We start from the raw sequence: 12260 nt of genomic DNA on the forward strand, positions 1-12260 counted from the left end.
CCAGAATTGCAGTCTGACGTGCAGATGTGTCCCCAGGGCACCTGGAAGCAGCTATTGGCTCAGCAGCTGATCTCCACCTGTGTCCTCTCCCCAGTCCCTTCCTTCTCCTGCATCCTGCTCTCTGTGTGCCTTCTCCAGCCCTCCCTCCCTCCCTCCATCCTCTGCCCCGTCTTCTCTCCTCTCCTCCCCTCCCCCCACCCCCCTGCTTTCTCTGTCTCTCCTTATCATTGCTTTTCTCACAGGCTCTTCCGAAACTCAAGGGAAAGAACTTCCAACTTTCAGAGCATAATTTAGACCTGAAGGAGGAAAAAACTTGTACTGAGCCATCTTACCAGTTTCAGTTTCTATAAAGGACAGGTTCCTATCACCGGACATTACTGTTCCAAGTGGTGAGGTTGGTCGGCCCATAGAGACTAAGGAGGGAACTAACTTGCTTTTAAAATTGTTAGAGTTAGAAGGAACCTTAGAGTTCTTCTGGCCCAGGATTTCCCACACTTGCCTGATCATAAAAATGACCTGGGTCTTTTATAAAATAATGGAAATCCCTAGGCCCCAGCCAGCCCTACTGAATCCTGAGCTCTGAGGAAGGATCCTAGAAATCTATGTTTTGTTGTGTGTGTTGTTCGTTTAATAGGCTGCCCAGGTAATTATTAGGATCAGGTGGATCAGGCAAGTTGTTGAGCCCTGATAAAGGATAACCACCGCCCCAGACAACTGAGGAACCTGAGGTTAATCAGCTGGTTGCTTGAGTTACTCAGCCAGGAAATAGGCTACTGTAAATTTACTAGTGTGATGGTGACCACATAACCAAGTGTCATTTTCCCATCTCTCTCTATATGAGATTAGTACCTGTTTCTTGGGGCTGTAATGAGAATAAGATGGGGTAATACTAATAGAGGTAGAGGACTGTAAGCATTAATTAAATGGCTAAGCCAGGACACAGCTCCGAAGTGTAGGCTTCGGCCAATGGTTATTCCCTGCTTGGTGGAAATGTTCCAAGCTTATGTTTCCAAGCTAGAAACTACCTGTTGATTTTGAAGGCTATGAACGATCGCTTCTTCCCTGCTAGTTTACTGTTTAGTTTCGGAGCACAAGTGTTCACCTTTTCCTTTGACCAAGCATTTCGGTGGACCCCCGAGCGTGGAGTAACTCTTGAGCAAAGCTGAGGCTTAACCCAGTTCTCCCTGTGCAGGGGCGAAATTGAAGCAACTCTTGAGAGGCTGAAGAAACTCGAACGTGACCTCAGCTTTAAAGAGCAGGAGCTCAAAGAACGAGAGAGACGTCTAAAGATGTGGGAGCAAAAGCTAACGGAGCAGTCCAACACCCCGGTGAGTGACCCCCACCGAAGAGCCTGGCTGAGCATGGCAGCATGGCACCCCCCTCCCCCCTCCCCACTCCCCCCTCCCCAAACCTCCTGGCTGCGCCTGCGCAGTAAGGGGCCGCATTGATACCGCAAGTAGCGCTTCTCTCTCTCTTCAATTAACAAAACGCCAGGAATTTAGAAGAAGTGCTTATCCTATTTATGGCTCTTTCCGTGAGAACTGTTATTCTGTCAGTGTGTTTGTATGTTAGAGGCACAAAAATAAAATTCAGTGTATTTTCACACCATCTGTTAGATCCCCAGAACATGTGCCTCGAGGCTGATTAACTCTTTAGAGTCCCTCAGTAATTAATGAACGTTACACCAAGGCAGCCAGCTGTCTTAGGGAGACGTTGATGTGTCAGAACTTCTCTGAGTTTTCCTTCTAAAAGAGAGCTAACTTCATGACCTGTAAATAGCGTCAATATCCCTTACTCAGTTTAGGGTCATAAGCATGGGCTGCGAAAGATTGGAAAAAGACATCTCTCAGGATAAGCGTCCAGTATTTACTACACCTAGGAAATAACTTGGTTTTTTTTTTTCCAACTCTTGTATTTGGAGCAAGATAAAAATGGATTTTTAAGGGTTTTGCTATTTATACACTTATCTTGAGCTTATATGTTGATACGATAGATTAAAATCTAGTCAAATTCCAGCATTCTTCCCTATTTTAAATGACATCATTTTGGGAATTAAGTATAAATTTATCATTGGGGTTTTTGTTCAGGGTTTTTAATGGGCAATATTTGTCCACTTTAAGATCACAAGTAATAGTAAAATTAAAAGTACACTTGTTATGTATTTTAAATTCATTTTTGATTGTTGCTGTGGCAACTTTACCCCCAGAATACTTCAATGCCTTTCACTTTGTCATCTTTAAAAGACTTTCCTATTTCTGAAAGTCTTAATCTCCATTAAACAGCCAAAACCCAGCTACAAAGTATTTTCCAGTGTCTAAAGAATAAAATGGCTTGCCTCCTTTTTAAATTTATGCGGAGAAGGAAGCTGATATCCCAAAATGAAGGATACAGTGAAGTTAAATGTTTATTATCAGATTTAACTTTTTCAAAAATGACTTTGGTTATCCAGGGAATCCCAGAGTGAGAACTGAATTGCTATGCAAAAGACTGCCATGGGATATTAAGATGGTACCCATTTTATAAGTCCAGTGAATTTAACTTGGCTCTCAAGAATGAAGTCCAGGGAAGTTTCCAGTTCTGGTTGAATTGGTACCAACAGGCAGATTCAGAAAGCCTAAGGATCTGCAAGGGAACTTTCCTTCTCCCAGAGCTGATGAGAGGCAAAAATATGGCCATGTTGTGAAGTCTGAGAGTTGTGGGATGTTTTAAAATACACTGAAATCTTAAGCTGTAAAGCACTGCATGGCTTGACTCTTTCTAAATGTAGCACTGTAAGAAAAAAAACTTTAAACTACCCATTAGAGTATGCTTTAAAACCTTTCTTTGGTTTACTGGCATTAGTTTTGCTAAGAAATTATGGCCTGCCTTGCACGCATTATTGCTACTAGTAACACAGTTGTATGACAAATAATGAAAACCTCTGAGTGCACAGGAGGTTGTACGCTTGCGTTGTAACTGCAGAAAACTGTCTGTAAAGGAACCACTCTGAGGGCTCCCAGCTGACAATGGACAGCATGCAGCACGACCTCAATGACAGTTCCTTCCTTTTTTTTTTACTTACGAAGCCTAAGTTTTCTTTCTAGACAGCACTTGCTTTTCACAGCTCTTCTGCTTGGAGCTGGTATTTCTGAAGGAAAGAAAGTTTGTGCTCACGTATTTTATAAGTAGGTGTTTTCTTTTATCCTCACATCGGTTTCTAGGTGACTTTAAATGAGGCTTCTGAGAGATGGATAAAATAAATGTTTTTAAAAGGAAATGGCTGGAGACTAAGGTTTTCTGTTGGTAGCCTCATCATAATTATAAAAGTTTAAGTAACTTTATAAAAAATTATATTATTGGATTTATTTTGAGAAAGGACACTTTCCTTTCTTGAAATGAAAACATTAGTAAAAGCTATTTGGGAAGATCAATTCTCCATACACAAATATGAACCAATGTTTATTTTTTAATGATTGTTGTAGCTTGATGTAGAAATTTTATTTCTTTTAAAAGTAAAAGCTCATTTGTGAGGCATTCATTGTCATCTTAACATGATGTGAGGAAGGACCCATGAAATAATAAAATAGATAAGCAACAAGGAGATCCCTGAGAGCATCCAGCAATAGGAAACAAATCTGAGGGGCTGGGAAATTTGACTACAAGGAAAATAGCCTGTTTCCGGAGTTAAAGAATCTCAAGCAATATTTTTCTCCCACATAACTGGTACTTTTTATCTGAATTCTGTGAAATTCTTATTGAACATGTAACTGCAGAGGTTTTTTTCCTAATGGAGTTAAGATAGTTTAAAAAACAAAAAAACTTGAATCAAACTTTAATTTAAAAATTAAGAAATTGGCCCCAAAAGTACCTTTACACCCAGAATGGAAAGGTCATCCCAGAGTTATATTATTTGTACATTGTTTATCATAAATTTACACTTATTTAAACAACATCAAAAATATAAGCCGTCATTTGCTTATTTCTTAAAAGAAGAGGCAGGAACACTTTCAGACCCAAACAGTTTTACCCCTGAAATGTGTATGGACAACATTTATGGGAATAGGTTGGCTGTGTAAAGTAATTATGTAAGGTTGAAAATAAATGTCCGTCTCTGCTATGAGAAGGAGAATCCCTAGGGAAAAAAAATTCTGCTAAAAGAAGGAAACTTGTAGAGAATACAAACGAAGGTAGCAGTCTAAATTAATACTAGTTTCCTTTCCTCTCCATTTGCAGATGTACTTCCATACTTATTTATAATTTAAATCTTAGAGACAATCTAGTATTTGTTCACAAGTGAATTATTTCATAAACTGAATAACTAGTATTGTATCATATCTGGCTGTAATAAATAATAGATGGAGACAAGTGAATTGTAGACTCATTTTTAGTTTATAGTCGAATACTTGATCTAGCTGAAAAGGCAGCTAATAATGACCCAAATTTCCCCAGAACTGTATTGACTGCTGAATTGTTTCCATGCTTCCTCTAAGCTTTTCTTCTTTGGTACAAGTTTTCTTGATTTTTTTTTTCTCGCTTTTTAATCCCTACTTAATTTCTTTTTTAATGTGATAGTTAACTAAATGTTTCCATATGAAAGTGAAATTGGGAGAAAAAAAAAAGAGAAATTCTAAAAACTACTTTGTTTTAAGCAAAATGAGGGCTTGAAACATATGACTTCCTTCCTATTTGGAATGTGGCTTGCTGCGGTACATACTTTTGGTGGTGATTTACTCTGTCATTTATTAATGATGGTAAACACGCTGGAACCAAACCTGCCATTATATAAATTCTCACATAATTCCCTACATTCATTTATTTCACTAATCATTTACCTTCTGTGCAGCACCCACTAATTTTGTGTTGTCTGTTTCCTTTATTTAAATTGGTCCTAATTTCTCTTTTTACTTCTGTCCTTTCTTCCCTCGTGATAGCTTCTCTTGCCTCTTGCTGCAAGAATGTCTGAGGAGTCTTACTTTGAATCTAAGACAGAGGAGTCAAACAGTGCAGAGATGTCATGTCAGATCACAGCAGCAAGTAACGGGGAGGGCCATGGCATGAACCAAAGTCTGCAGGCCATGATGCTGATGGGCTTTGGGGATATCTTCTCAATGAACAAAGCAGGAGCTGTGCTGCATTCTGGGATGCAGATAAACATGCAAGCCAAGCAGAATTCTTCCAAAACCACATCTAAGAGAAAGGGGAAGAAAGTCAACATGGCCCTGGGGTTCTGTGATTTTGACTTGTCAGAAGGTGACGATGATGACGATGATGATGACGGTGATGAGGAGGATAATGACATGGATAATAATAGTGAATGAAAGCAGAAAGCGAAGTAAGAAAATTGAATACGTTTGGGAAAACAAAAGAAACTTGTTATCTCAATCTGTACAAAAAGCCAGTAGGGAGGTAGAGAACCAAGCACTGCATTTTTAGGCCAATCACATTTATATGACAGTCATTTCTTTACGATTCTACTTTTGATTTGCTTTTGCTTACAGAAAAATGGGGGAGGAGGGGAATTAAGCCAAAAGGGTCTATTTAATGAATCAGCAAATGTGGTGCCTGATTATAGAAATTTGTGATTCTATATGCAATATAGTATTTTTTTAACTAATGATGTTCTGGCTTTTTTTTTAATGAATACTTTATAGTTAGCATTTGATTTGATTTCATTTCATTTATTCAATTGCTTAAAAAAACCCTACATTTTGAACAAGCACTCAACTCCTAATTCTTCTTTGACACTTGATTTTCTTATAAACGTACTACATTTTTTCTTCTTATGGCAATACACTGTCCTGTCAGAAATAATTGTGATAGTGACTACAAAAATCCAGCAATAAAAAAAGAGATGAAAGGAGGTTATAACAAATACTTCTTCAGAAATACCTAAGTGCTGAGAATTTTTAATAGATAATAGCACAACTACTAAAAGTAAAACCCGAGAGATGTTCTCAATAATACGTTTACAGGAGAAATACTCTAATTTGATACCAGCAGCAGATGCTGCAGGCGTTTATACCGGTGCTCACCCTTGAAGCTCCTTCACACACTGTCATCTAAGGCTGAGCTTATACTTCATACAAAGAGGAGGATATGCTCTAAAGGGATACCTCCAGGCAGTGTGAGTATTAACACGGGGCAGGGGCAGGAAGAGGGTATGTGTGTTTGTTTTCCAGAGGGCTCTGCATGAAAATCCTGCATTTTAAATACATGAATAGATATTTTAAAGAGGGAACTAAATATTATGAAAAGAATAGCAAAGATAAGCTATCCTTACTTAGGCAAAAGTGCAGAATGAAGGGTCCTTTTTCTATCAGATCTGGTCTTCTAGAGTTGTCTTTTTTTTTTTAATCCTGACTCAGCCATGCTGCTGTTAAACAGAAGTCAGTGTAGGTGCTGCTCTGAAAACCTAGCTAGCCAGAGAGAGATTCTCAGAATCTTCACATATTTGTCAAAGCTTGTTTAAACTATAAAACACCGTTTTTTTTTTAACTACAAAAATATTTGTAGCTATATACATATACAGAAAGGCAAAAGAACAAAGACTTTTTTTCAACCTCAGTTAGAAAGCAGTTCGTTTGACTTTGGTAGTTCTTTTTACAGAAGATTTAAGAAATTAAATATTATCTAATACTATTTACAATTCCAAAGCCTCTTGGAATTTGAAGCATGACATGCTTCTAATTCCTGTTAAGAGCAGGAAAAATATCACAAAATGATCAGTATGCTGTGCCAGCTTTATCTGAAGAAAAATAAGTAATAAGATGTTCTGGGTGTGAAATGTGGACCAGTCTGTATAGAATAGTGATGGAGAGAAGGATCTGGAGTCAGACCGTGATTCAGAATTGCTGTGCAGTCTTGGGCAGATTATGTAGCTTGTGTGTCTGTTTGCTCATCTTTAACATGGGAATGATGAAAGTATCCACTTCAGAGGGTTGGTGGGAGGATTCAATGAAATGATACGGGTAAAGCACTTAACTCAGTACCGGGCTCGCGGGAAGCGGTCCGTTAATGTTCGCTACTGTTAACTATGCCACTGAAAAGACACTGGAAAATAAGTGGTTTCCATAGCTGGAAAACGAAACCATCAACTTCATGTGATATTTGTTGAGTAGGATGAGATGAAAGTTGAAGTGAATTGCCTTCAGGAAAGATAAAGGAGAACACCTTCAGAACGTAAGCTATGCAAGCAGATCTACTCTGTCGCCCTTTGAAGACCGTGCACATGGCAAGGTTTGCCTGGTCTGAGGCGTCTGCAGGCCCTGCTACCACCCCCAGAGCAGGCAAACCCAGAAAGAAGAGGTAAACATTTCCCCTAGAAGATGGGGTCCCCACTTACCCCTTTTGACACTGTCTGTGTCTGTGCAAACATAGATGCAGATACACACCACAGTATAGAGCTGGTGACAGACAGGTGCAGACATAAAGAGGCATCCGTCTGTGCTCAGACACAGAGAAGCCCTCCCTGATTCAGGCCGAGCCAGTCAAACAGACCCTGGAGCGGAGCAGAAGGGTTGCTTCTCAGCGCTGGACTTCCCAGCATGTCCTGGGGCTCTGTGGCCGTGTGATCTGAAGGAGGGCGCCAAAGACCGGGTAGTTTAAAGCCTGTTGGCACATCTTCCCAGGCAAAGGCAAAGTCGTTCATCTTGCTAGTACTCATTGAGCCCCTCCTCTGTGCTGAGTACCATCCTAGGGAATAGCCAGACGAAAACCTTTGCACCATTGCAGCTTAATGCTAGCAAACTGAGATCGACAATAAACAAAACAAATGGACTGTACAGGAAACATTTGATAAGCGCACACTGGAATATGAAGCAGGGAAGGAGGATGAGTCACATAGGGGAGTGCTGCGGACTTTCAAGCATGGTCAGGAGAGGCCTCACTGATACACAGTTTCTATCGGGCTGATTTTGGGATCTGTGCACCTTATGTAAGAATATAAACTTTACCTCTCATTGGAGGAAAATCAGCAGTAAATTTAGAACATGTGAAATGCAGACTGACATTTTTAAGAATTTTACATTAATTCACATTAAATCAAAACTTATAATTCAATCTATTGTGATAAGGTTTTGGTGCACCAGTAAAAGCAACTAAATATGGCAGAAAGAGAAGGGTGATAAGCCAGCCCTGGGTTTGCCTTCAGTCAGGCTGCCGTTTTCCTCACCAATATTCCAGAGATGGTCACAGCTCAATACTCTACCGTCTAGAAACTGCAGAGATTTCTGATACAGCAGAATTGATAACCTCGGTGATAAGCTTGAAATGTTCTCCACCTAGAATTGGGCTATAGAGAATTAATGGCACTGGTTATTTTACTTCCTGTTCCAAATCAGTGTCTTTCTAGGGTTTTGAACATCTCTGGAATCTGAATCATATAAACAGAATCTTAAAGTGGTCTCACTCTACCTGTGAAGATGATTTAGAAAACTTTCAACTCTATTATTAGCCTTATTTAATTTTAACAAGAAATATTTATTAGCAATATGCAGAATTCCTAATGATGATTTTAACTGTGCAGCTTCTAATTCACTTGTCGGGTCAGTTTTTGAAACTGATGTTGGATTTATTTACTGGTGTTGGATTTATTTCCAGTTACTTGACTTACAAAAATGTTCATTTATAAAGAGAATAGTTAAAGAAACAGAAATCTGAAGATTCAGAATGAGAACTGAAACTCTCAATTGTGGTAATATTATCAGAGCCATACAACGGAAAATATAACTACTCTTTCATCTTTTTCCCTTTACTCATAAAGTTGATCATATAGAATTGGATGACGCCCTGTTAGCGGTTCTCTTCCATGATAATGCTGTCACTGAATGGTGTTTGGTGATGCTGGGGCGTATTTTGGTTGTCATGGTGACAGGGGGTATATTTAGTACCCAGTGCCTAACATGTTAATATCCTGCATGCTAGGGCCAGTCCCACCCAATGAAGAATCCCATCCAAAATACCCATTGCATTGTCCCTTCCTCCACCGAGAAAACTGGCTAAACCTGGCAGTTTTAGGATTCCACATCTCATTTTTTTCCCCTAAACAAAACTATCCAAGTCAAAAGGTGCATTTTTCAGAATTACGATTACTTACACAATCTGAATTTTGTAGATTTGTGCCATTTATCTTAAATCCTCACAAGAAAAATGTCATTGAAAGAAAAATTGTCCTGCAAAGTGGCCAGGTTAATTTAAAAGGACTCGTTTCTTAACAGCCTTTTTTTTTTTTAAAGCAAAATCACATTTTAACATTTTACATAAATAACCAATGGAAAGAGGTTAGAGGCACAGAGCACATTTGTTTTTGATGCTCTGGAAATGTTGAGGGCCAGTTTTTAGCCAGTGATTTTTAATATGTAGTAGATTGGTTAGACTTCCATACCAGCTGGGGAACTCAGACTTGATCTCTGAAAATCAAAGAACTGAGAGTGGGGGGAAGGTTTGGGAGAGCTCTAAAAAGATTTCTCACAACACTACAATGTACACAACTTCATATTTCAGAGTTTTCTTTGGAGTGGTAAGAATTTCATGAAAGCTAATTTTACAGGTTACTCTGAGTTAAATCTTGATTTTTTTTTTTGATACACTAGACTTGTTGCTGCCTTTTGAAACTAACAGATTCTCACCGTATCACATATAGAATAGGACACAATTTCTCTATAATCAGGTACCTTTTGCTGCTTTGGACTAAGACTGTTTTCCTGTTTAGATTTTAAGCATTGCCAGGAGAAGAATGGCTCTGTCCTCTTGATGGTAGTGTAGCCTGACAGCTCTAGGTACTGCTTCCCTGTGATGAGAAATGGGCATCCAGCAGGATAATGGGGACTAGCTGTGTCTCCTCGGACTCCAAGCTAGTCTGCACTCCATTGCCTGTGTGGAGCTTTCTGGCATGTGATTATTTACTTCAGAACGAGAGTTTCAAGCACCTACATTTATTATTTTGTATTGTGTGCAGAATAATATATCTCTTAATGTCAGATAGAATACACTGCACATATGGCTTTTGCACTGTTTTAAATTTTTGTACTAAATAATAGAAAATATTTATATTCTTTGAGTGTGAGCTTTGAATAGATGGCATTATCACATTCTTGTTTTTTTTTTTTTTTTTAACAAAACGTTTTTCTCAATTATTCTATGGCAATGTTATTCTGAGCAAGTCCTTTGCCAAAATCTTGTATCATGTTTGTATGGAAGATTAAATTTTACTTTGTGTGGTAAGACTACTCGGTTATTGACGTCATCGTTGGAATTTGATATTCCAGCACAAAGTCCACAATGTATTCAGAAATCCAAGTTGGTGTCATACATTTCATTTTGATGTGAACTTTTCTTTGCTTTCCTTTGTTTTAAGACTACATTTTGCAATAAACGTTTTGACAGTAAATTCCTTTGTTCTGTGTTGCTGTGTATATCAGAGCTTTGTTAGATCGGATTCCCAACATCCTTTGAAGGAATCATTGTCACACACGTTCCCATGAGTGTGAACTCTTCTCTCCTGAAATCAACTGGAGTGCAAATAATGAATTTGTAAAGTGACGGGGCAGTCATGAGGTGGGGTTTTTTTTTAATCCCCAAAGAGAGACAGAAGGGCTTAGAACTCACCCTACAGCAGATACACTGCTCTGTGGCTGGAGATCATTAACTCTTCTCCCCTGTCCTGCCCAATTCAAACCGTCTGGAAGCAGTGTCTGGCCCCAGCCATCCTCTGACTGATCTTTGCAAGCATCGTGCAAGAATCCCGCCAGAGCAAGTCTCAGACTGAAGCGAGTACCTCTCCCTCCTCGTCATCTTGATGAGCCATCCTCAGAGCACAAGAGGACACTTCTCTCCTTCTGACATGAAAACCAAAGATGCTGGTTTTGATTAGTTGCTTCATTTTCCACCTTTATTCTATTCAAGAAATTTTCAGTTTTGTTTAGCACAACATTTGGGAATTGTATACAAATCAAACATTCCATACACCCTTACTCCCTAAAAAAGCCTGCCCTGATTCGGGGAAACATCTCTATAATGCAGTCTGCTGTTTCTTGAACTAATCAAAAAAGTTCCTTGTTTCACATTTGTTTCCATGATGGGAAAAGGGAATGACATGTTTCTGCAGCTCTTTCCAGCTGCCCTGTGAAGAAATAGAACTTGTCATGCATTTTCTTTGATCAAGTTAACTTTTAGATCCTATTTCTCAAGTCACTTTCCTTTCTGCATTATTAAAGCAGGTGAGTGCACTTGGCTACAAAACGCCAAGTGTTTCAGAGGCGGTCAGGCAGGGACAGTCCTGTGGGAACCGAAGTGCATGGGGGTAGCAGCGTGCATACAGGGTAGTAGCAATTTACACCCTTGCAACTTATCTGTGCTGCTCAAGCTCCGTGCACTTAGACGTATGGTAGCTAGTGGGGTTTTTAAATAATTCTGCCTGCGTCCCCCCAGAATCGGCCTCATTTCCCCTTTTTCCTCGGACATGCGCACACTGCACCTGGAGCTCTGGTCAGGCAAACGTGTGGTGTCCATCCTCCCTTCCGCCCCCGCCCCTCCAGCGTCTTGCCTTGTTGCTTCTCCTCACTAGGGGTCACCTCCCTTCTCGCTCTGCTGGGCCAGCTCAAGCCACTGTGCCTTCCATCCTCCATCTTAGGCTATGAGGTCCTCCCTTTTCCGTGGTCTACCCATAGACATTGAACGCTATACCAGAGAATATAGCATCATGGGAAATGCACCCTCCCATTTACCCATTCAGCAAATTGTTCAGCAAAACTGTACCAGGTATTGTGTGCCAGGCACTCTCCTGGGCACTGAGGAAACCAAGATCAAGGCGGTCTTGAACTCCTCCAAGGTATAATGTATACCTATTTCACCTCAGATTAAATTAAAACCTCTTTGAAGGCAGGGGCTTGCCTTTCCTAGCAAGGTTTTGGGCATGTGGATTTTAAATACCTGAGATTAGAAGGACCAACTCACCTGCCCTCTGATTTTTTTTACACTAATCGTAAAAGTAACCAAACCCAACTTTTTTCCCAACTCACCTCCACAAAAAAAATACTATTTGTAACAGGAGTTGAAAGACACTTTGCCATGTTATCTCATTAGCAGTCCAACCATTCTTGCAAGTTAAGTTAGTCAAAACTAATATCTATAGCAAACTAATTCAAGCCACAAGACGCAGATTTTTTGTTCCAAGTATGTAGGTATTTATTATTTAGTTTTTGGCCATAGAGCATATATCAAAGTGAGTAGCCCACTGGCTCTGAAAATGGGGCAGGCAGAAGTCCTCTTGCAAAGTCATCTTT

The 12260-nt window shown here is 39.7% G+C and overlaps 1 protein-coding gene across 6 annotated transcripts in view; it reads left to right on the top strand.

Annotated features, from left to right (window-relative positions):
- Nucleotides 1–12260, top strand: part of MAP3K20 (mitogen-activated protein kinase kinase kinase 20) — a 158292-nt gene that overhangs the window by 109662 nt on the left and 36370 nt on the right. For 4 of the 6 annotated variants that reach the window (XM_072961177.1, XM_072961176.1, XM_072961175.1 and 1 more), the window contains exon 11: nucleotides 1193–1328. In XM_072961177.1, coding sequence (XP_072817278.1) covers nucleotides 1193–1328 — 136 coding nt within the window. Of the gene's footprint in view, nucleotides 1–1192; nucleotides 1329–4910; nucleotides 9045–12260 lie in introns of those variants that run through there. The other 2 variants (XM_072961179.1, XM_072961178.1) reach the window with 1 other exon arrangement.

This window comes from Vicugna pacos, chromosome 5 (genome assembly GCF_048564905.1).
Source record: "Vicugna pacos chromosome 5, VicPac4, whole genome shotgun sequence".
Taxonomy (NCBI): Eukaryota; Metazoa; Chordata; class Mammalia; order Artiodactyla; family Camelidae; genus Vicugna; species Vicugna pacos.